Source organism: Cololabis saira, chromosome 7 (genome assembly GCF_033807715.1).
Source record: "Cololabis saira isolate AMF1-May2022 chromosome 7, fColSai1.1, whole genome shotgun sequence".
Lineage (NCBI taxonomy): Eukaryota > Metazoa > Chordata > Actinopteri > Beloniformes > Belonidae > Cololabis > Cololabis saira.
The window spans coordinates 18,838,316-18,863,643 of record NC_084593.1 but is presented as its reverse complement, the minus strand read 5'-3'; the positions used below and the strand labels follow the sequence as shown (position 1 = coordinate 18,863,643).

The 25,328-nt window shown below is 41.0% G+C and overlaps 1 protein-coding gene across 2 annotated transcripts; it reads right to left on the bottom strand.

Moving 5' to 3' along the window:
- Positions 1-1,747: 1,747 nt before the first annotated feature.
- On the bottom strand, positions 1,748-24,229 carry LOC133446814 (BEN domain-containing protein 4). Of its 2 annotated transcripts, none has more exons than XM_061724923.1 (6): positions 23,663-24,229; positions 11,395-11,976; positions 7,292-7,383; positions 7,126-7,152; positions 6,751-6,991; positions 1,748-4,484 (listed from the first exon to the last, which is right to left on the bottom strand). In XM_061724923.1, the coding sequence occupies exons 1-6, from the start codon at positions 24,159-24,161 to the stop codon at positions 4,252-4,254; spliced, it is 1,674 nt and encodes a 557-aa protein (XP_061580907.1). In that variant the 5' UTR covers positions 24,162-24,229; the 3' UTR covers positions 1,748-4,251. The 2 variants fall into 2 exon arrangements, with proteins under 2 accessions (XP_061580907.1, XP_061580908.1); XM_061724924.1 differs by having other exon boundaries at positions 6,751-6,943.
- Between the last annotated feature and the right edge of the window lie 1,099 nt (positions 24,230-25,328).

Genomic DNA, 25,328 nt, shown 5'->3' with positions numbered 1-25,328 from the left:
AGCAGATTGGTCCGAAACGCTGGAAAATGCGCTCCGTTAAGTGACTGGGCGGATCCCTTTTTCTTTTTTTTCTTTTTTTCTTTCTTTGGCCTAATGTGTTATTATCCCGTTGTTATGAAAATGATTGTGTGGTATCTGACTTTTCTTGACATTATCTATCTGGAAATATCTACAGCCCGAATCCATAATGCAAAACAACAAAATATCTTATTTTGGTATATGGCAGCAGATACAATTAAGGCCAAACTTGAAAGATGTATTTAAAATTGATATAGACTACCTTGTGGCAGCTATCCTTGTTCAGTTTTTGATGGTAATTTTTGTTTTTGTTTTTTTTTTTTGTTTTTCTGGTTTGTCCTTTGTTCTATCTCTGTATTATCTTTTTTTTTCTGTTTTTCTTTATTATTAATTGTTTTCATCGAATGCTTAGGTCCAAGGGCTGGGTTTGGAAGGGGGTGAGAATATGTGTTAATGTTTGTTTAACATCATTGTGGATGCCACTGTTGATAATAAGAAAACCATGAAAAATAAATAGAAACATTTGATCACAAAAAAAAATGATTGTGGACAGTCCAGCTAACAAAATCCATCCAGCAAAATGCAGTGAATGCACCTAAAATAACAATATAAGCTTGAAAGACAATGTATCCATGAAGCCACCTGGATGTAAAGGTATTTGAAATATTAAAATTGATCACATATTCATGGTAGGCTATTTTGTTTCACTAGCAGACTGTCACGGCTGGTCGTTTCCGAGCCCCCAGCCTTCACCCCCCACCACCATTTTCATCACAAACCTCATATTAGTGTGATTTGTAAAACCTGTGGAAAAGCTTTTTACTCACGGACAGTGTCATCGCTGAGACTGCAGCGCCACCTGGTGGATTTTAGACGCAAGTCGGAATGAGAAGCCACAAACACTTCAGCAGTGAGATATTGCTGATTTCCAGGTGAAGAAGCTGCAGCCCCTGCAACCCCTGGATCCCTGGTGTCTTCTCTGACAAGACCTTCTCATTGCTGAACTGCATCCACAACTGAAAACATTTGGTGCACCATGAGAAGAAATCATGACAAAGAAGACCCAGGACTGTTGAGCAGCTGCAACGCATGAGATAATATTCCTCTGCAAAAACTACATAAACATATCCTCTCTGTTCCCAGGTTTAAAGAAAGGAGTGGATGCTACACAACAGTAAACATCATCTAGTTTAATATTTTTTGAGATGTCCTGCTGCCAATAAATATAAAACTACCTTTTTTTCTTACAGTAAGATGTTAATCCTTGACAATTTAAAAAGTTTGATGTTTTTTTTAATGTTTTACTGTGAATAAAATTGGGGTTTGTGATATATGCAAATCCTTGTATTCTGTTTTTAATATTTTAAGGGCCTATTCAATTAACCTTTTTGCAATTTAATTAAAGGCACTTAAAGTATGATGGAATACTATCAGTTAACAGTATCAACACATGGGTCCTGATATCATGCTTTAGTCTATTTCATATTTTGTTTAATATTTCAATTATATTATATATAATATTCAAGTATGTCCCATTAATTTATTTGCAATCAACTCACAAATAAGTATAGTTTAACAACCAGATGAATTGCCATTTAAGATGGTTAAAATGCCCTATGACTATTTTTAAAAGAAAGTCAAAGAGATTTTTCTCTACTTTAGTTTTTTTATTAAGTAGAAATAATAAAAGAAACAATGGAAACTATAAGATCTGTAAAAATCGGTCTGATGTTTCACAGTGTTGATAACAGCCACTTTCAGGGTAGAGGAGTAAATACAACCCAACGCTCACATCCAGAACAGCAACACAACAACACAATCCAAGCGTTTTAAGGTTTCTGTGGCACTTTTTCTACTTGGCTTTTTCAAAGAGGGAGTCATGTACTTTATATTACACATTTACACAGCACTGTCGACGCAGGGGACTGTCCTAATAACCCGGTACATTCAAAACGCAGAAAAATGTCATGAAGACAGGTTTGTGAGAGTCAAATCAAATCAGAGCAAGAATTGTTAAACTTTGAGGACGGTTTGGGACAATGAGAATGAAAAGTGCAAATAACAAGCTTTTTTTTAAACCCATCTTTGTCAGGACGCAGGTCATCCAGTCATTTGTGGGAAACAACACACATTACATGATATCCGAACCACAGCTTGAATAATTTATACCGTTAAAGGTCTTCTAACACGTTTAAGGCTTTATTACATGGCAGCTGCCTTAAACCAAAACACTTGACCCATCCAAACACAAAAAGGCTTTTTATATTACAGTCACAACATAAAATGAGCATGTTTGTGAAATATAGTAGAGTGTGTGGTTGTTTTTGTTAACAATCCTTTCTGTAAGGATGGATGAAAAAAACACAAAACAGAACAAAAATCTGATATAAAACTATATAAATAAAAAGAAAAAGTCTACTTTGCATTTTCATGGTTTTTTTTTCTTGTGTTCAACATACAGGTAAACTGGCAGCAGCATCTTTACTACTGCCAACAAAAACTAAAATATAAAAAGGAGGCTTCATGTGACCTTTAGAGAAGATAGAACATCTGCAAAAAACAAATTAATAAAAAGTAAAAGAAAAAAAAATTGGAATAAGGGACAGAAAAAAGTATAATTTGAAATGTAACATTTGATGTAGGTTTTACTTCTGATGAAGTGCTTTGCTGAAATACTATTGGTTATTATTGTCAGGTTTTTATTTTGAGTTTCAGACTATTTTTTCAATGTATTTTCTAAAATATTTTTCAGTGGATTGTTTTTAGCTAAAGGAGTCTAGTTAGGCCTCTTTTCTAGCTAATAGTTTTGATGTATTTTCTAAAATAGTGATTTTTAGTTATGTATTCTAACCAAGTGCAGCTTTTGATATTATCTTTCAAAATTGGCATTTAATTTATTTTTTTTTAATACTTTTTTAGATGTGTTATGTGCAAGGTTTTCAGCTTTTCAACATTTTTAGCACCTCAAGGCCACTGTAGCACGACATAATAATAGTATAATTCAGTGATACTCAAGCTGGGTGGCAGGACCACCAAAGGGGCATGAGACGACATTAAAAACCACCTGTTACTGGTTGTGAATACAACACTATGGTGAATGTGTCTTTTTGCAATATGAATAATTTGCTATATTTCGCTATATTTTCCAACAAGAATGTCGTTGACCAAAACAAAGGAAGCTGGATTTCAACACAATTCAAGAAATGTTCCTGTTTAAATACACTTTTCCTTTTAAAGCTACTCTATGTAGCAATAAACTTCTGACCACATTGGGAAATATAAGATTTACTGTATTGACGATCCAGTACAAGAGCCACTGACAGTACTGTGTTAAAGGGTAGGGACAGTCCAGGATATCCCATCCACTTCAACCCACTGGAGGCCAGGGGAGAACGCGGGAACTTCCACAGGATATGCTGCGTCTTGTGATCAGAAATTATATTGCTACATACGTGACTTTAGAGCGAGAACTGACACATCTGAATTGATTCACTTAATGGAGAACAGTTAATCAAAATGTAAGTCTTTAGGTAACCAAAAAGGACTTTTGTTGAGGCACTCCTGTAGAAGGGTTCCAAGTAAAGGTGCTTTCACCAGTGACAAAGAAATGAAAATGCTAAATGCTACTTTCCATGATGGACGTGGTGCAGAGTCACATGTGGATATGTCTCACTTAAACATCCATATAACATGGTTTATAAAAATGTAAGACCAAATATCCTTAAACAACTCATTGACAAACAAATCAAACAGAAATTACTACCAAAGTGATGAATGCTTAAAATAGCAAGTCATACAAACACCAGTATATGGAAGACTCAAATAATGCTTAAAATGAAAAAGGTAGGGTAAGCATGATTTCTACCTCAGAACACTTTTTGTTACAGTAAGTAACTATCTCCGCAGCATTCGATACAATGTAACAAAAAGAAAAACTCCCTCGCAAGCTCTCTGTGTTTGGTTGATGTTTTGAACAAATACCAACGGACATGACATCATTCAGAAATGGCTTACCCTAACTCTCAAATGAAACAGCCAAATCTAACCAAACAATATGTGGGGTATAAAAATGGTGACAAAAAGCTATAAAACGATTTGAAGAGAGACTGCCGTTATAGTCTATATGAGAAACCTCTGGAATGTTATGTTCGCTGACAGGATATAGTCGGTGTCTCCAGATATGTGGTTGTACAGCTACATTTCAAGCATTTGTCTTTCATGTCTTCTGTACTTTCAGTCCGACTGGCCGTTCTGGCAGCCTTTCAAATATATCTCGTCTTGTGACAGATGTCCGTCAAAGCCGTCCATGTAGAGGCTGCTGGTGCTGCTGCCGCTGCTGCCCAGGAACGTGCCGATGGCCCGGCCCTGGCGAGCGTGGCCGACGGCGTCACTGAACACTTTGTTGATCTGCTCCTCTGAAGGCATCCACCAGTCTGGGTTTGAGGCACAGTGCATCCGGATAAACTCTGGCGAGATTTGGTATTCAGTCGTCAATAAGCACATTTTTTTTCAGGTAGAATTTAAAAAAAAAAAAAAAAAGAAGAAGAAAAAAGAAAATTTGAATTGTTAATTAATCATAAATACAACAGATTTAGACTTCTTTCTATATGGGAGATCACAGCCTACATCCATACTACTCTAAAACATCATTTGAAATCAAATCCAGTCCACATCCACACTAGCTTCATGTTGTGAAAACTTTCTCCTTCCACATTATATTTACATTTACTCGTTTTGGGGATGCTTTTATCCAAGGTGACTCATGAATCAAGGAATACACTCAAGGTACCTTGTGAGGAATAAAGCCAGACAGCGAAGACAGAAAGGTGAGCCAATAAGTGGTATAAAATAAAGTGTAATAGAATACGGTGGTGGAGGGACAATGTTAGGACATTAGCAGAGATGCAGAGTATTTGGAAGTTGTGTGTCTCAAGGAGACTTGAAGATAGAGAGGCACGCCTCTGCTCTTTTAGCTTTTGGCAGCTCATTCCATCATCAGGGAACTGCCTGGACTGGGATTGCCTTGTGTGTAGGGGATGGCAAGGCCAGATGATGTTCCTGCAAAAGGAAGCAGTGATCGATTGGGAGTATATGCCATGGAGATCGAGTTCAAGTAGATAGGAGTAGAGCCGGCAAACACTTTAAGAGAGCATAAGTGGCTTGAACTTTATATGTGATGTCACTGGAAGTCAGCAGAGGTCACTAGGACTGGTGTGAGGTAAGGCTTTTTGGGTTCATTAGAAAACCAGACACACCGCTGCATTATGAATCATCCGTAAGGGTCTCATGACACCTGCTGGCAGGCCAGCAAGGAGTCTGGTATGGTCTGTAGCAAGAGCTGGGTTGCATACTGAGATAAGTAAACGCCTGATTTGCTGTATGTTGAATAGTGCGAAGCAGCAATATGGTCAATAAAGGGTTTCTGTTATCAAAATGTATGTAAATTATCTATGTTTTATAATGTTTGTAACTATCATTATACTCACAGCATTACAAGTGGAAATATACTGTGACAAGATGAGTGTTGGAAGCAACTTTTGACCTATAGAATTAAACTAGAATAGTGTTGGAAGAGGCACTTTTGCCCTATTGAATGTAACTACAAGACTGCGATTGATTATCACAGTACTAGTCATGATTGTATCAGATAAACATTGGAGACAACTGAATGCTTTCAATATGATTGATTTGTAACTATGGATGTATATATATATATATATATATATATATATATATATATATATATATATATATATATATATATATATATATATATATATATATATATATATATATATATATATATATATATATATATATATATATATGGCTTACGTCTGTATTAACTTCAGTAGCCAGGGGGAAGCTGACGCTTATGTTAAGCTGCCTGACTACTCCTTGTACAAGTAATAAGATTGTTGAATCTAACCTCTCTCTGTCTTGCGTCTCATTCTTGCCACTGCATAGTTGGAGAGCAGAAACAGATTTCTCCAACAGTTACTAAACATTAACACTCATTTCCCTCATCACCCTAGTTGAGAGCTGACGAGCCTAAACTGATTTTTAGGTGATGATGGCCAGGATGTCCAAGAGTTCAGTCTTGGACAGTTAACCTAAAGGTGGCGTTCCTTACTCTAAGAGGAGATATCAGCAAGGCAAGCGGTAATCTACGCCAAGATCCAAGAGTTATTCACCAGGTACAACTGGATATTGTCAGCATAGTTTGAGTTTTGTCTGTTGACCTCAACGGTAGCATTTACAAACTGAAACGACGTCTGCAGTGATACAGTTTCAAATGGAAACATACTAGAGTGGACACAGACTAAGATAACGAGTCATGAAATTATGTGGAAAAGTGCCTGAAAAGTTAGATGATAAGATTCAAAACTCTTGTTTGTTTTTTTAATCAATAACAGAGATCCATTTCTTTGCATTTTATGTTTATTTGCCAGATTATACCTATTACACCTAATGTCTTTCAAGGGAGCTGATGAAGCGAGGATATCCTCACGTCAAGATTGAAAAGGATCTGAGATGAGGGCATTAAATAGGAGGCACAAGACGCCTCGTCCCTCTATAAATCCAGCACTCCTGACCTAGATATACCTCGATATATCTGGCCTATAAATATTTTTATTAATCATGCGCTCATAAATACTGGAGACAGTTGATGATGCCTTTCTATCCTGAGGCAAACAATCATGTAAATCAAAGCTCTTTCAGGTGATGTACCTCTAAGGCAGCTGACTTTGATGGGGTTGAGTGGTCGTCTCTCCAACCCCGGGTCTCCTGAGTGCACCGAACGCTTTCTTTTTCCTAAACCGCAGGAGAACTTCAGTTCGTCTGTGGTGAAGACGTAGCGAATCAGGTAGCGCAGCAGCCGTCGACCATCTTTCTTCGAGGAGTTGACGGCCTCATCCCACTGCTTATTGGTGATAAAGAGAGGATAGTTCTCCAGGAGCTGTTTACTGCCCTGCGGTGAGGTGGAGGGCAGAAGAATGATACTCAGAGGTGGTAACACATAAACTTGATGTAGCTTGTGTTCAGTTATTAGCCATAACTCTGTTAAAGTGATCAATTTGCCATGCACAAAATGAAATCACAAACCTCAAAAACGGTCTGCCGTTCTTCCTCCTGTAGGGAAACAGTTTTAATTGCTTGTGTTCACACTGCACAAAGACGTGTGTTTGATCTGATAATTTCATTCCCTTCAAATGCTTAATTTTTCTTTTAACGCAAGGCGTGAGTAGTGAACACCGGACTGGTTCTTCACCTCTGTGAGCTGCTCCTCGGGCATCGGCTGGACCAGCTGGTTGTGAAACTCAAGAACAGTCTTGAAGTAGTCAAGGACATTTTGGCAGGGAACTACATTAAAACAGAAATATAATATTAACATATAATGTTAACAGTTGACAAAACAATGAGACAACCCAACTGGTGTAATCCTGCAGTAGTTCCCCATCGTTTGATATTTTTGAATGAGCTTTATTCGTCTCGTGGCTACCGACCCAGGGGGGCAGAGCGTCTTGTTTTTATTCCTCCAGGGAGATTGTGACTAGAGCGGCCAAGCCCCTATGTCAAGGTCAGATTGTAGGATCAACAATTTCATTTGGGTCAGGCAGTCTCTAGTAATTTTCCGTCTGTCTTAAGTCTCTGGTTCATCAATGGCGACTTCAAACAGACGAATTTGTGGTCAATTTCAATTCGCGCCAAGCCGAGCTTCCAACTTCTCCAAGGTCTTTTCCATCCTGCCAATGAGTTCCAAAACTGCTGCTAGCCTGCAATTCTGTTCAAGAATCGCATCCAGCTTGTTATTTTGCTCTCCCTACGTTAGAGTCTGAGTGTTGGTCGCACACCTTATCCCTTCAGCCACGTCAGGCAGCTCTGAAAGGACCAGAATAGCTGTCGATGTTTTCCGAATTTGTCAGTATGCCAGGTAACCGCCAGCTCCAAAAAGCAGAAATCCTGTTATCAGAAATCCAATTATGAAGGAATCTTCAACATCCTCAACCGACAGTATGGACAGACACACGATCCTCCACGTCTTCCAGGGGTTCATCGTTTATCCAGCAGCAAATGTCCCATCGGGGCAAGAGGGCTCCCATTTGCTCTGTCTTCTTGTCGAGAAAATTTGGTCAATTGCACTGAGAGGCCAGTTAACCAATTCCATAATTCTAGAAAGTTTCGGAGGATGTGAAAGGAGAGGTTCCAAAAGAGAGGACAGGACAGAACAAGACAGAGAGCAGCAGCAGGGCAGATAGGGAGGGAGCGGGAGAAGAAAAAGAGCAGGAAGAGGAGAGATTTGTTTTCTTTAACAAATTTAGAGGAAATGGTTTTACGTGCACTTTAGTCCAATTTAGGTTTGTGTAACATTGGAGAACTTGGAAAGCTTGGAGGAGAGCAGAGAAGTTAACAAAAATAGATGCTTTTATGAGGGATTCTCAAACTGTGAGAAGCATCTAGACGACAAAACTATAGTGAGGAAAAAAGATGTTTGATCATTAGCTATTCATTTAGCAGGTAAACTTGGTCCACATGGTAATGTATTTGCAGTTCAACGTCTTACTATATGCTTTTTAAATTTGTCAATCCAATTACAATCCAATTATATTTAAATTAGATCCAATTTGTTATAATCCATTTACAATCCAAATATTCCAATCCGTTATAATTGTATTAATGTGAAGTCGGTTATATAAAAACAGCAACACTCTCGCTGCAGAGCTGGTTGAGGATGCTGTCTGACGTAATTACAGCACATAATACAAACAAAGAAGACCTCGTGGTGACAATATTACGGATTTTAATGTGAATAATAATCTTTTTTGAGATACCGCCGACATTATTGGAGTCTGTAATCTGACATTCATTACAGAAGTAAAATACGGTTTATACTGAAGCCAGCAAAGATGCTTCTAATACAGTTTATTTTCTTTATGCCATCTTAAATTTACTGGAAGTTAATTCCTACGACTCTGGAAGTTGAAACTGCTTGTGCAGCTTCTCTGACACACATGCAGGAGTGACTAAAAGCATATAGACCGAATTTTTAAAAAGCTGCTTATGGGTCCACGTACAGTGTGTGAGGTCAGCACTGCAGATCTTTTGCATGGAAGAGCTGTTTGTACACGTGTTTATGCAAATTATCAGTCAGAAAAAAATATGTCAAACTGTTGCTGCTCAGAAATACAGACAGCAGCATATTAAAGGATTTGAACTGAGCTTTTGATGAGGCATAATAGCTGGACATTGTTGTGCACAGAGACTGACTGTTAAAGCAAAGGGCTGGATCCATAATAAAATGTATCAATAATAATAAAAATTAAAGCTGCAAGCAGCGATGAACGGGCCCTCGCACCCTTGTGCACGTTCAGGCTGCAGTGGAAGCGCTTGTACAGTATGACTTGCATGTACTGTAGATTCTGCAGGCCTGGACATTTAGCGGATGAAACCACCCATGTCTCTCTATATCAAACCATTCACAAGTTATGTCAGAAAGTAGGAACTATCAGATATCGACCAATCAGAAGAAGGGGCGGGGCTAATTTGCACCAATTAAGGTGAAGGAGTCAAAACCGAGTCCGATGACACCACCCATGACTCTGTATGTCATACCATTAGAAAGTTATGGCAGAAAATAGGATCTATCAAATATCGACCAATCAGAAGAAGGGGCGGGGCTAATTTGCACCAATTAAGGTGAAGGAGTCAAAACCGAGTCCGATGACACCACCCATGACTCTGTATCATACCATTAGAAAGTTATGGCAGAAAATAGGATCTATCAAATATCGACCAATCAGAAGAAGGGACGGGGCTAATTCATGCCAATGAAGGTCAAGTACTCAAAACCGAGTCAGATGACACCACCCACGACTTTCTATGTCAAACCATTCAAAAGTTATAGCAGACAATAGGGACTATCAATGATTGACCAATCAGAAGAAGGGGTGGGGCTGATTCAGGCCTATGAAGGTCAAGTACCAAATACTGAGTCCGATGACACCACCCACATGTCTTTATCACAACCCGTTCAAAAGTTATGGCAGAGAAAAGGGATTATGAAATATTGACCAATCAGAAGAAGGGGCGGGGCTAATTTGCACCAATTATGTTCAAGGACTCAAAACCGAGTCCGATGACAACACCCACGACTCTTTATATCAAACCATTCAAAAGTTATGGCAGAAAGTAGGAACTATCAAATATTGACCAATCAGATGAAGGGGGGGGGGGCGCGCTTTTTGGCATCTATTGTCACCACGGTAACGCTTTTGACTGAGAATAGTAATGCCCATCGTCGCAGGGTCAAGACGCACATTTTGATGTATAACACACCTGGGTGCACGTTACGGTTCGGGCCACATTAACGGCCGAAGAAATGGCATAAATTGCGCCAAAATTACACGATTAATTGAAAATGGCCGACTTCCTGTTTGGTTTAGGCCATGGCGCCAAGAGACTTGATACAGGTGTGTACCGATTTTTGTGCATGTACGTCAAACCGTATTGTGGGGCTTGAGGCATGAAGTTTTCTAGGGGGCGCTGTTGAGCCATTAGGCCACACCCATTAATGCAAACCATTAAATATCAAATTTTTCGGCAGGCCTGGCTTGTGTGCAAAATTTGGTGACTTTTGGGGCATATTTATGGGGGCAAAAAGGCCCTCATTTCATCGGAAGAAAAACGAGAAAAACGAGAAAAACGAGGAAAACGAGAACATCTCCTACAGATACAATAGGGCCTTCACACTGTCAGTGCTCGGGCCCTGATAATAATAAACGCTACAGATACAAGAGGGTCCTCGCATCCTCAGTGCTCGGGCCCTAATAAAACCCTCTTCACTCACTGCATGAACGTCAGCCGTAGTAATGCTTCAATCAACTCTGGCCAACATGCTAAAGACCTCAGCTGTGTGACTGGCAACGTTTTGAAGTGAGTGTTGACAAGGCAAAAGCCGTCAAACACCAAAATTGCCGTTTTGGTTGCAATCTGACCCACCATGACGGCACGACAGCCATGAAAGATCACCTGGGTGTATGCTGTTAGCCTCAGTAACATAGCACACCATGTAAACTTGACTGTTTTTGGTTTATGATTAAGAATGTACCTCTTTTATAGCCATTACTAACACTCTTTTGCAGGTCACGTGCTGGGATGTGTAGTTAAGTTTGTTTTATTTGGTGCAAGTGCATTTACTTTTCATTAAAATAGTTACTTGGCTGTTTTCAAATATAATATATTATATATAATAGAAAAAAACCCCTTACATTTAAGCTCTTGATATTTGTTCTAATCTTTCTAGCGAAGCGCCAGACCTCATAAAGTGGTGAACTCTTTAGATTTAGCATCAAAAGTAAATGAAGAGTGCCGCACCTGGAATGTTCTCCAGCTTGTTGCGGAGCTCCTCGTTCTCCTGCTGCAGAGACAGCACCTCCTGCTCCAGCTCCAGGCAGCGTGGGCAGCAGCTCTCCTCCTCCTCTTCCTCCTCGGGCAGCGTAGATGAAGGGTGACCGTACGACTCAGATGGGGCTGGGGAGCCCCAGCCTCCCAAGTTGTGTCTTGAGGGAGACACCCCTGAGCCGGGCTCTGCTGACGGACACAGCTCGTCCTCCACACCCGCAGCCAGATGATGCTGCTGCTGCTGGGGCCCTGAGAGAAGATAATTCTGTAGGGAGTCTGTGAAGATACGGAGAACAGCAGAGGTCTGTTGTTGGTTTAAATGGCTTTGTTGGGCCTCCTCCTCGGGGTCTGTGGTAGAAGAGCTCTCTTCTGATTTGAGTTTCCTTTGTGAGGAGCAGTGAAGCCCTTGGGTGTCCACTTGTCCATCTTCCAGCTTGATGTTAGGGGTCAAGGAGGAGGAGGAGGAGGAAGGGGGCTCAAGGAGACGACCATTGTTGAGGAGACTGAGGACTCGGCTGCACTGTTGGGCAAAGGCATCCAAGATGAGACGGTTCTCTGCAACAAATGAAGAAGAAACCCAGAATGATCAGAAAGTCTCTCTTGATAGACAGCTGTTGACAAAAAACACTCAAGAAAATCTTTATTTATGGAGCCCTTTTACATTTGCTCATGAGAGCAGTTGACTAAATATCACAGAGACGCAATGATCTTACCAGCTTCGTTTACAACAGCGTCCTTACAGCTCTGCCCATGGAAGTTCATTGTAGGAGGCAGGGCGGGTTAGACGCTCTAATCAACTACCCTGGTGTCAACTCTGTCATCCAAGTCATTGCACCTCTCAAAGGCTTGAAACAAGACAACTGGACTTCCTTTTCTTTTGTCCCTGGAGACGTTTCACCTTCAATCCTGTAGGCTTCCTCAGTTCGAACATACAGGTGTGAAGTAACTAGCTTATAAACTGTGAAGTCATGATGTAAATGACTGACACCTCCCTCCACTTCTGTCGGTCGTTACAGTCTTTTGTCCACCGTCAGTTGTTAACATGTTCACACGAAGCAAAGCGAATGGATGTGAAACCACCTGAGTAGGATATTCAAGGCTGCACTGGAAATGTTTGATAAGTGAGATCTGAGGCCTCCTTTATTTAAATGTTGATGTTTCACATTTGACATAAGATGGTTTCTTTTATACCTCTTTCAAACCACCTGACTTTTTTGTCCTAAACAAGTATTTTATTGGCCTCTAGAGTGTTCTGTATCCCGATGATGTAAGCTTCTTATGAAGTTTACATCATTCAGCTGAGAAGAGTCCCACTAAGACAGAGGGGAAAAAGAAAAGGGGCAAATCAAGATAACACTTCAAACCCACAGATATCCAAACCGGCCTTTGTCAAGTCTGACAAAAACAAAACCACAGCACGAAACAGTGGGAAGAATAAGAGAAGCAAAACTGTTGTGATTCCATATGTGGCAACAGTGTCTGATAAACTCGGAAGGATCTTTATCTAAACACAACATATCCATCCACTTCAAGCCAACACCGTACAGACCAGCACAACAAATTATAAGAACGATGGACAAAAATGATGGCTATGAGATACTTTTAATAAATAAAAAATGGAAGAGGAGAAGAGAAGAGGAGAAGAAGGGTGAGAGGCACCGCCCAGTGGATCATGTCGGTGCCCCCCTGCAGCATAGCCCTATACCAGCATATCTACCACGAAGCTACAGTATGTTTGAGACTAACTATCATAGCCTTGTTCTATAGCTGCAGCCATGACTACTGACTCTAACACACTAGAGTTTACACTAACTAGAGATTTACTAACACCAAGTACAGGTTTACTAAACACTAACTATAGACTTTACTAAACAGAAATGTTTTAAGTTTCGTTTTAAAAGTGGAGGTGGTGTCAGCCTCCTTAACCCAGATTGGAAGTTGGTTCCATAGTAACGGTGCCTGATAGCAGAACACCCGTCCTCCAAATCTACGTTTGGATACTCTAGGAATTACGAGTAAACCTGCACTCTGAGAACGGAGAGCTCTGCCAGGAACATAAGGTACAGGTCTGGCAAATATTGCGGAGCTAAGCCGTTTTGGGCTTTATACGCAAGTAATAAAATTTTAAATTGGATTCTGAATTTTACGGGTAGCCAATGGAGCGAAGCTAACACTGGAAAGACGTGGTCTCTCTTGCTGATTCCTGTCAGCACTTGCGCTGCTGCATTTTGGATCAGCTGGAGCCTATTCAGCAAATTACTTGGACATCCTGCTAATAATACATTACAGTAATCTAGTCTAGAAGATACAAAAGCATGAACTAGTTTTTCTGCATCACCCTGCGTGAGGATTTTCCTAATCTTTGCGATATTACGAAGATGGAAAAACACTATTTTACAAAGCTGATGAATATATGGTTTAGACGAAAAATCCTGGTCGAAAACAACACCAAGGTTTCTCACAGTTGCACTGGAAGGCATCGCAACACCTTCTAATCCATTCCTAAGGTGCTTTGGACCAAGAATGATAACCTCTGTTTTATCTGAATTTATAAGCAAAACATTTCCAGACATCCAGTCCTTGATGTCCCTAAGACATGCCTGAAGTTTAAGTAACAGTTGTTTCATCCGGCTTCATAGACAAATAGAGCTGCATATCATCAGAATAGCAATGAAAGTGTATGCCGTGATTCTGGATTATACTTCCCAATGGCTGCATGTATAAACTGAACAAGATTGGCCCTAGCACTGAACCCTGCGGAACTGACTGTTCTGAAGAAACCTCATGTATATGAACAAACTGGAATCTGACAGATAGATATGGTTTAAACCAACGTAAAGCTGTCCCTTTAATCCCAAAAACATGCTCTAATCTGTGCAGTAAAATGCCATGTTCTACAGCAGGGCTATTCAATTGGCGGCCCGCGGGCCACATGCGGCCCGCCAGGAGCTTTTATGTGGCCCCTGGTCATATTTCAAAAAAGGGGGTGTTTGTTGGGAATTTTTTTTTTTTTTTTTTTTTTTTTTTAATAATAGTTATGCACCGAATGTTCGGCCGAAAATAGCAAAAAAACACTTTCGGTGTTCGGTGGAATAAGTGGGGAAAAAAAGTTGGATTTGGAAAAGCCGCTTGGTGATGAGACGGTCACGGGGCGCACAGCACAGGAGATCGGGGAGAGAGAAGAGAGAAGGGCCGATGCGGTGGAGAACGTTCACTGTCTGATATGACGAGATCCTCCAAGAAAATAACTTCAGTTCCGAGCTCGAGCTGTTTTCTTTTTATTTAAATTGTTTTTGAGAGAGTACCAACTGCGCTGCGCTGCGCTGCGCATAATTTTGTTGGCCCGCTGCCAGCCTTGAGACACAGGCAGACAGCCATGCCAGGAATGCGTTCACACAAGGTGCGATTTTTAGTTGTAATGTGTGCAGAGAATGCATATAGCATTTAAGTTTAAGATGCTTGGTAGCCTTTTTTTTTTAGTCGGTTAACGATGCATAGTGTTTGTACATGTTAATCTCTGTTGGAGATGTTTTTTACTTCTGATTTTTTGCCAGTGTTGCACAGTGTTAATGTTTGTCACGTTATTATTAACCTCCGTTGTATAGAGGACTTATTGACATCATTAGGCTTCTAGGATTGGCCTGAATTTTTTTTATTTGAATAAGTGAGGACTTTGCATTTCAGATGGAACTTCTAAGCCTCCTATAATTTCATGTGATTGTTTTGTTTTGCTGATATAATGCACAGATGTGTCATTAATAAAGGAGCTTATGGTTAATATTTTGGTTGCTTATTTATAACATCAAACTGGCTACTATGGACTGAAATACTTGTGCTCAATGCTTAATATAATATTCAAATAAGGAAATCTTGGTGGAAAGTGGTGCTTTTTCATTATGGCGTGTTTTATTAAAAGTAGGTCAATATCAACTTCATTAAGTTTGCACAATGCATGGTTTCAAAATGAACTTGCATTCAAAATAATATTTCTTTATCTGAATATTATATTTAACATTCACAATTACTAAATCTGGAGACAATTAATTCATATGTAAACTAGATATATTCAAATGTATAATACAAATGTATTATATATATATACATAAGTCTTCGTCTTTGAGTGCAAAATACATTTTGAAAACCCCTAAATTTTCAAATTGTGCGGCCCTCTCCATACAGTCCTTTTGCAGATGTGGCCCCCGGCCAAATCTAATTGAATACCCCTGTTCTACAGTGTCAAAAGCAGCACTGGTGACCCACCTAAGAGGGCGGGTTGATGATTTAAATATGACTTCTACAGCGTATAAGTCTGAAACTCCTCACCAGCCTATTTCAGGACAGAAGTGGAAATGTCAAATCCAGTTGTCTCTTTTGAAAATGATGTTAAAGCTTTATGGTATCCACAATAATCATGTTTTACAACCATTAACTCCTCCCAAAACTTGCAAGACTATGTTAATAAAAAAAACCTCAAACTGTATTTTTCCCATAAACTGTATATATTTTCCTTTTGATAGAGTTGGCTCGCAGATTAAACGTTATTTTTGTTTTGTATAAGGTTTCAGCCTCCTTCTCTGTATTTTTATCCAGACCATTTTAAAGTCTGTACATCAAGCGGGTCAGTTTAAACGTGAACTCTTTATGATGGGACCGCACTGTTAGAACTCATGTTTAAACATCAACCTAAGGAAAAAACCAAACCCTTCAAGACAATAATCGCTCAATGGCAGGAAAAAGCATTCTGCTCTCAGCGAAGGCGGACACTTTTTCTTCTCCCGCTCCCTCCCTATCTGCCCTGCTGCTGCTCTCTGTCTTGTTCTGTCCTGTCACTCTTTTGGAGCCTCTCTTTTCACATCCTCCGAAACTTTCTAGAATCATGGAATTGGTTAACTGGTCTCTCAGTGCAATTGACCAAATTTTCTCGACGAGAGGATGGGGCAAATGGGAGCCCTCCTGCCCCGACAGGATGTTTGCTGCTGGATACACGATGAACCTCTGGAAGACGAGGAGGATCGTGTGTCTGTCCATACTGTCGGTCGAGGATGTTGAAGATTCCTTCATAATTGGATTTCTGATAACAGGATTTCTGCTTTTTGGAGCTGGCGGTTACCTGGCATACCGACAAATACGAAAAACGTTGACAGCTATTCTGGTCCTTTCAGAGCTGCCTGACGTGGCTGAAGGGATAAGGTGTGCGACCAACACTCAGACTCTAACGTTGGGAGAGCAAAATTACAAGCTGGATGCGATTCTTGAACAGAATCGCAGGCTAGCAGCGGTTTTGGAACTCATTGGCAGGATGGAAAAGACCTTGGAGAAGTTGGAAGCTCCGCTTGGCGCGAATTGAAATTGACCACAAATTCGTCAGAAGTCGCCATTGATGAACCAGAGACTTAAGAAAAATTACTGGAGTCTGCCTGACCCAAATTAATTTGTTGATCCTACAATCTGACCTTGACAGAGCGGCTTGTCAGGCCGCTCTAGTCACAATCTCCCTGGAGGAATGAAAACAAGACGCTCTGCGCCCAATAGCCCTCCCCTCCCCTCAGGACATCTGTGGACCTGTATCAGAACTATACCGGGCCGTCTGATAACATGAAGGACAATGGCTGAGGAGTAGATCTGGGGCATAGTTCACAGACTTACCAATCACACACAATTATAAATAAACCTTCCTCATTCTTCAACGCCTTCCCCATATCACCCTTCCCAACAGTCACCAGGTTGGAGAGCTGCGCTACGAAGGCTGCGGCACTCACGTGGATGTACTGTGCCCCGCCCCCCAGTCACCCACCCACACACACACACACACACACACACACACACACACACACACACACACACACACACACACACACACACACACACACACACACACACACACACACACACACACACACACACACACACACACACACACACACAATTTTATCACAATTTGCTCAGGAAAGTGAACATTCACAATTTGTCTGACACTGAAAATGTATGCTGTGAGATCTTAGCTATCCATTGAGACCAAAAGTATGCATATTGTAGTATAAGTCTTCGTTATGATGTTGTTCAATTTGTTATGAGTATGTTGCTTTTCTGGTGCTGAGGTATTTTTTGCACCTTGACACTGTGTATTTATACACAGTGTGAAGATGCCTTTTGTCCCTCCTCCATTCCAGTGTCATCCTTTTTTAGCTAATTGCACCAGTGGAACCATGTCATATGTTGTCATCTGTTTTGTCTTTATTTTTCTGTTGTCTTGATGGATTGTACTGGCAGAAATTTCACTGTGCTGCGTCGCTAGCCACGAGACGAATAAAGATCATTCATTCATCATCAAATACGATTCAGAATTAAGATTTCTTAACAGATGTGCACTTTACCCATGATATCTGCACTGAGGCGCCCTTCACCCTCACCCCCTCCCCGCCACTGCAGATGCTGGAAAGGAGCCAGATGGTCTCTGTGATCTTTAGCCTGAAGGTTGCAGCGTCCAGAATTTCCAGACCACACAACAGCATTTCACTTCGCCTCAGTCCATCTTAGATTTACCCAAGACATATTTTTAAACGGAATCCAATGTTAAAATCTGTTTGCACACAGGGTTATAAATGTAGCTAGGGGGTTAGCTCTCTGATTATTCCAACTGTCAAATCTATGATATATAGTTATGTGCAAAAAGTTAGTTTTTTTTAATTAAGTGTGTGAAATAAAAATAAAATCATTTGATTACAGCAGGTTTTGGTATGAATTCAATTCAATCTAATTTGTATAGTGTCTACTGCAAGACAAATTGTCTCCAGGCGCTTTTCCGAGATCCAGAACACGACCCTTGAGCAAATACTAAAGAAAAAAACAGTAAAAACCTTCAACTCTTGGAGAAAAACTGGAGAAGTCAAACAGTGGCAAGGAAACACTCCCCTTTAAGAGGGAAGAAACTTGAGCGGGCATAAGGAGGGGCCCTCCTGCTGAAGACCAGCTGTGTACAGGAAGAAAAGAGGACAGAGATAGAAATGAGGGAATGACCAACAAAAAAAAGGAGAGACACAAGTATATTGTCAATAGGACAAAATATATAAGTAGTAGGGCTGTTCGATTAATCGATTTTAAATCGTAATCGCGATTATGTAATTAGAACGATGTTAAAACGTTAAAATCGTAAAATCGATTTTTTACTTTTTTTTTTCTTACCTTGTCTGCACACATATTAATGATTGATACCATATTAATGATTGATGGAAATACCTCTCAATACCTGCGACAAGTGCCCCATCGGAGAGGCTCTTTAGTGTAGGAGGGGGCGTTTTAACATGCCACCGGGCATCCCTCAAGCCTAATGCGGTAGACCGGCTCGTGTTCCTTGCAAAAAACTTGCAAATGTGAATAGCAAATGTAATGACTGACATTACACACCTCTACCTCCTTCATGGGTTGCATTATTATTTAGCATGCAAAGACCCAGTTTAGTTTAATTAGAAAATGTCTTGTTTTATTTAATTGGAAATATAACTTACTGTATGTTTGCAAGTGCTGATTTTTTTTTTCCCAGAGATAAAACTTTATATTTTATTATATTTTTTAAAACTTTTTTTCAACTTATTTAAAGAGTTTTGCACTTTATTCATTCATTTTTGGTTTAATAAGAGCAAAGTTTGCACTTAAAGCCCAATGGGGCAAATGTTCAATAAAAAAACAGCATATTTGAAATCATTTCTTTGCCTTTTGTCAATTCACAAAATAATCGTAATCGAAAATCGGATTTTGAGAGAAAAAAATCGAGATTTTATTTTTGGGCAAAATCGAACAGCCCTAATAAGTAGTAATTATCCGTTAGCTGGAGACCTAAATATTTTATGTACTTATATTATGACTGATACATGGTTAGTTGATGTACTACAGAGACGACTATATAAACAGGTGTAGACAGTACACACTGAGGTGGTCAGAGGGAAGGACTGCAGGTCAGCCTGTTAGTAGAAACCCTACAGATACGCCTGTATATATAGGTGGAGGTGAACACTGGGATAGTCAGAGGGTGGGACGGCAGGTCAGCATGAAAGCTCTGGCCTACAAAAAGAAAAGAGAAAAAGAAGGGGCAGACCAGCAACTACAAGAACAACGGAGGGTAGTTATGCTTATGAGGTACTCCTAATTAACACCTATGGATTGACCTGAAGTAAGAAAAGAGAATGAAGGGAAAAGGAGAAGAGATAACGGTGAGGGGCACCGCTCAGCAGATCATGTTGGTGCCTGATTAAACCTGATTAATATGCTGTTTAAATGATGGTCGTAAATAACTCCAAGGTTGGTCACAGTTGTACTACAGGCCAGCACAAAATCGGTTAATCCGTTCTTAAGGTGATTGGTACCAAAAACAACCACCTCCGTTTTATTGGAATTTGAAAGTACAATGTTTGTTGGCATCCAGGTCTTAATGTCCTTAATACATGCCTTAAGTTTGGTCAACAGTTGTGCTTACTCTGGATTCATAGAATCAGATTTCGATCAGAATTTGTCTATTAAACCATATGTTAATCAGGTTTGTAAAATAGCATTTTTCCATGTCCGTAATATTGCAAAGATTAGGAAAATCCTCTCGCAGAGTGATGCAGAAAAACTAGTTCATGCGTTTGTATCTTCTAGACTAGATTACTGTAATGTGTTATTAGCAGGATGTCCAAGTAATTTGCTGAATAGGCTCCAGCTGATCCAAAATGCAGCAGCACGAGTGCTGAAAGGAATCAGCAAGAGAGACCACGTCTCTCCAGTGTTAGCGTCGCTCCATTGGCTACCTGTAAAATTCAGAATCCAATTAAAAATTGTATTACTTGCGTATAAAGCCCAAAACGGCTTAGCTCCGCATTATTTGCAAGACCTGATAGTGCCTTATGTTCCTGGCAGAGCTCTCCGTTCTTGGAGTTCAGGTTTACTCGTAGTTCCTAGAGTATCCAAATGTAGATTTGGAGGGCGGGCGTTCTTCTATCAGGCACCATTACTATGGAACCAACTTCCAATCTGGGTTAAGGAGGCTGACAAAACCTCCACCTTTAAAACTAAACTTAAAACCTTTCTGTTTAGTAAAGCCTATAGTTAGTGTTTATGAGAGAGGCAGGGTAACGGCCCGGTCAGGCGGGGGAGAGATTTGTCTGTCAAGACTCCTCTCCCTGGCCCTGCCCCTTCTCAACCTTTCCCCGACCCTGCACCTAACCTGGGGCTTGCTGATTGGGCCGGAGCTTCGGGAGCTGCGTGCTGGCCCTGCCCCTTCTCAACCTTTCCCCGACCCTGCACCTAACCTGGGGCTTGCTGATTGGGCCGGAGCTTCGGGAGCTGCGTGCTGGCCTGCGGTCCCCACCCCCAGTCATCCCGTTGCTGCTTCCACCTGCCTGCTGTGCTGTTGACGTCCCCGACCCCCAGTCTGGCCCTCGGCAGGAGGGTCCCCCTTATGAGCCTGGTCCTGCTCAAGGTTTCTTCCCTCCTAAAGGGGAGTTTTTCCTTGCCACTGTTTGGCTTAAGGCTTTTCTCCCACTATGGGAGTTTTTACCGGGGTCATGTTCTCGGTCTCTGGAAAGCGTCTAGAGACAACTTTTGTTATATTAGACGCTATATAAATAAAATTGAATTCAATTGAATTGAATAGATACAGTAAGTACAGCATTGAAATGAAATGATGCCGTGCCGAGCTGGATGCATAAACTGACTGGCCCTAGCAGTGAACCCTGCGGTACACCGTAGCAGACCCTCATCCGTGCAACTATCTTTTGCAGAATGTTATATATAAATGGGAGGTTGAATATTGGTCTTTGAGATGTTAAAATATAATCAAGAAGTTACAACGTCAGAGCACAACAACATATTTGTTTTTTTTTCCGTCATCCCATTAGTTATTTACAAACATTAACCAGAAAGAAGAAGAAAAAAAATCATGATCATGGGACATGATTCAACAGTTTGTGAATCCACCTTTAGCAGCGAAAATTTAAAGTAGTCATTTCCTGAATTACTTTATCAGTAATTTAAGATTCTCTAGGAGTTCATGGTTGACTCAATGACAGCAAGCTGTCCAGGTCCTGCGCCTGTAAAACACCCCCAAATCATCGCCGCTTTGCTTCAACTGGGTTGAATGTTTTCCACTTGTTACTAATCTTTCACTAAAGGATGTTTAACAAAAAAAAAAGTCTTATAACCCACTCGGGCTGACATTCAGTTGGATTCATAAATACTTTATCAACCCACAAAGGGAAATTAATTAAATGTGGCAACAATCACTTCTCTAATATCATTGCTTAAGACTCTGCCTCTAGGCATTGTGTTAACACACACCTGGATGCTCCAGATCAGCAAACTGCCAAAACATCTGCTTTTATAGTGGTCTACACACCTGCTGATGATCAGTTCACCAGCTTCACCTGACTGCAACGTGCCCTCATACATCCTGAAGCAGCACAGGGGCACTTGGTATAACCCATGGCTTCATTTTGTGTTACATAAATAATGATTTTACACACACATACACGCACACTCACACAAAGAAAAATGGGTTACAGGATGGAACTTTTGCACATGACTGTATCAGCTTGAAATGTAGTTGAGTATAAAAAGGAAGACAATACAACCGCTCATCTGAAGTATGTTCTTCTTTTTCTCTCTGTGCTTTGCTTCCTGTGGTAACGTATTCCACGTAGTGGCATTCACTCGGTTGCTCTGTTCGTAGAAATGTCAGCTTGATTATGTTGATTTATTCACATGTCAATAAACTCTAAGGTCACAGTATCTGCTGTGACCAAGACAATCAGCGGATAACTATTGCCCAGAAACAAAACCTCAGTGTGCGTTTTCCTGGATAGTCTGGGCACATCTCAATGAAATCATCTCACACACCTCTATGTAATGATTATGAGCCCCGCGCTGCACACAAACACACAAACACACGCACGCGCAGACAAAATGAGTTCTGGGCAGCCATTGCTGCATTGCCACTCGCTCAGACGTGTCTATCAGCCTGGCGCAGATGTGTTGGATTTATTAATATGCGTGCTGTCTCTGTTTACCCGTCGAGATGTATCTGATATCATTCGCCCTTACCCTGCACCCCCCACCGCCCCCCACCCCCCACCCTCCGCCTCTCCCTTCTCAGTTCTGTGGTACTATGAGCTGAGAGCCTCATAAAATTTCATTAAAAACAACACGGTCGGCAGAGGCAAATTTATGAGGCCCATTTATTTTAATCACGACTCTTTGGGAAAGGCTGATTCAATGCAATTTGTGTTATTGTGCACCGAACTGATTGCTGAGTTCCCAGGTTTCTTGTGCTCATCTTCATAAGAAAGGGCATCAAGTTTTTGTTTTTTTGTTGTTGTTCTTGTTTTAATTCCTATGAGAGACAATAGAAGTTCCCATTGTGCAGATAAAAGCACTTTAATGTGTCATAATCAGTTTGAAGACAAAGCACATCGAATTATGAGTGGATGGTGCACCTTGTGTGACATGGGCACATTTGGGAAGAGCAGTTTAAACAGGCTTTGTGGGATCATTTCATTAATAATATCAATAGTATGCAGATGCAAACAATGGGATCATCAGCTCTAAAAACCAGATTGGTTTGCATTAGTTCATGGCTGCTAAACATAAGGCAACCCACAGCTGCCGGGGCCTCTGCTGTCTGATGTGATAAAGACACGAAAATCTGATTAGAAGATGCAGCATCTAATTTTTAATTTCACAAGTGCCAGGATTACTTCATTGCTCTCCTTGGTTCCCATGGACCCGCCCTCCACATGGGGAACACATTTCTTCCTGTACAGACCTCTAATGAACAGCAGCTGAGGAGAAGAAAAAATGAGCAGGGAACAATGTTTTTCAACAGGAGGTGGTGAGGGCTCTCGTTGTGCACACAAACACGCATGGAGACGCTCTACAACACACACAGTCCTTTTCAGCACATGCATACTGTATGAGATTCAACCATGACTGCTCTCATCACAGAGCAAATCAATCACTGCTGACAGGAAAAAAACCATGAGGAAAAACTGGAAACAAAAAAAAACAAGGGTAATGTTAATCAGGTGAAGAAAACAAAAGGGGATGCTGGAGGGTATTTGCCTTCCTTTTAGTTTATTGAGCCTTTAGTTGCTTGTGTTTACAGGCCCTTTTTCTAGTTATTAGGAAGTCCCATCATTCTTAATGTGAGATACTGTGTGAGATTGGAACATTTTGGCCCGGATAAGTTTGGAAAAATAAGTTTGAACCCCACCTGTGCTGATGCCGTAGGTGCAGTCCGGGGAGAAGCGGGGCTGCTGGGAGGCGAGGGATGCTGCCGGGGATGCCAGGGATGCTGAGGGATGCGCCGCCGAGGTGGAAGAGGGGACTCTGCTGCTGGGCCTGCTCTCACCCGGGAGACGATGCTGCTGCTGCTGCTGCTGCTGACTGCTGCTGATGGCGACGCTGGGCTGCTGCTGCTGCTGCTGCTGCTGCTGCTGCTGCTGCTGCTGCTGCTGCTGCTGCTGGTGATGGAGGTGGTGATGATGCTGCTGCTGGAAAGGATGGAGCTGATCGGGATGGAAAGTCAGATGATGCCCGTCATCGAACAGGGGCACCTGAAGCACGGCGGACCGGTCAAAGCGAGACTTGCCCGCCGAGCGCTTGCTCTGGAAGGGTTTCAGGGTGCTGTAGGGACCCCGCTGCTGCAGCTGCTGCCGGCACATCTTCGGCGCACACGGCCCTCCGTCCGCGGGCTGCATGTCTCCCTCCATCCGGAGCCAGGCGGCGCAGCTCTGGCTGGCTGGCTGGGAGTTCCTCTTTTGTAGCGGGCTTGCTGTGACAAGACAGCCAAGTGAGAGATCCGATCGTCGGTGTCTGGGCTCGCACCCCCCTCCATCCCCATCCCCATCCCCTCCTCACACACAGAGGGAAGGGCGGGCGCATCACTGAAGCCTGATTTATGGTTCCGCGTTAAATCGACGCAGAGCCTACGGCGACGGCTCTGCGTCGGTGTAACGCGGAACCATAAATCAGCCAGTCCTCCTCCAGAGGGGCATGAATGAGGCGGGACTTGTGACCGCCGACGCCTCCTTTGTAAAAGGCACACTGAAGAAAATACATCTAAGCATGTAAATATAACATATTCAAATCTGTGATATTAACAATTAAAAATGAAGTTTGTTGCTTTACACGAATACATCTAGTTTTGAACTTAATTTGCATTTGTTCAAAAAACAAGACATTGTGCATTTTTTTTCTTTTTCATTTTTTCCTTTACAAGCAGTATTAATGTAATCCCAGGCAATCTTTTCATTTACACACAAACAACAAGCCATGATCTTGTTGTATGTACCTTTCCTTTAACAATTTTAATCTATTGGGCAGATTGACCAACGTTTAGATGAAACATGCTTTATTTGTCTAAGTAGGACACCACAGTAAAAAATATCTTGCTTGATCTACTTTAAAAAAAATTTAAGCAACTTTTTCGCATAAGATTTTTATGTAGATCAAGAAAGACTAGTCTTTGTATAAACTACTTAATTTTTAGTATGTACAAACTTCATTTGCAAGTAAAGTCAACTTAATTTTGATAAATAAGTAAACCTAACACAATTAAGTTGACTGTACTTGCTAAATGTATTATTTACATACAAAAAAATAAGTAGTTTATACAAAGACTAGTCTTTCTTGATCTACATAATAATCTTATGCAAAAAGTTGACTTATTTTTTTAAAGTAGATCAAGCACAATATTTGTATCAGTGCAAAGGCAAGGCAAATGTATTTATAAAGCACATTTCACATGATGAGCATGGACTCAATGTGCTCAAAGACATAAACAAAAAAAATAAATTACAGGTTTACAATAATAGAAACAGACAAAAGTATGTCAAGAGAAAAATAACAATAACAACAATAATTCCATTTTAACAAAA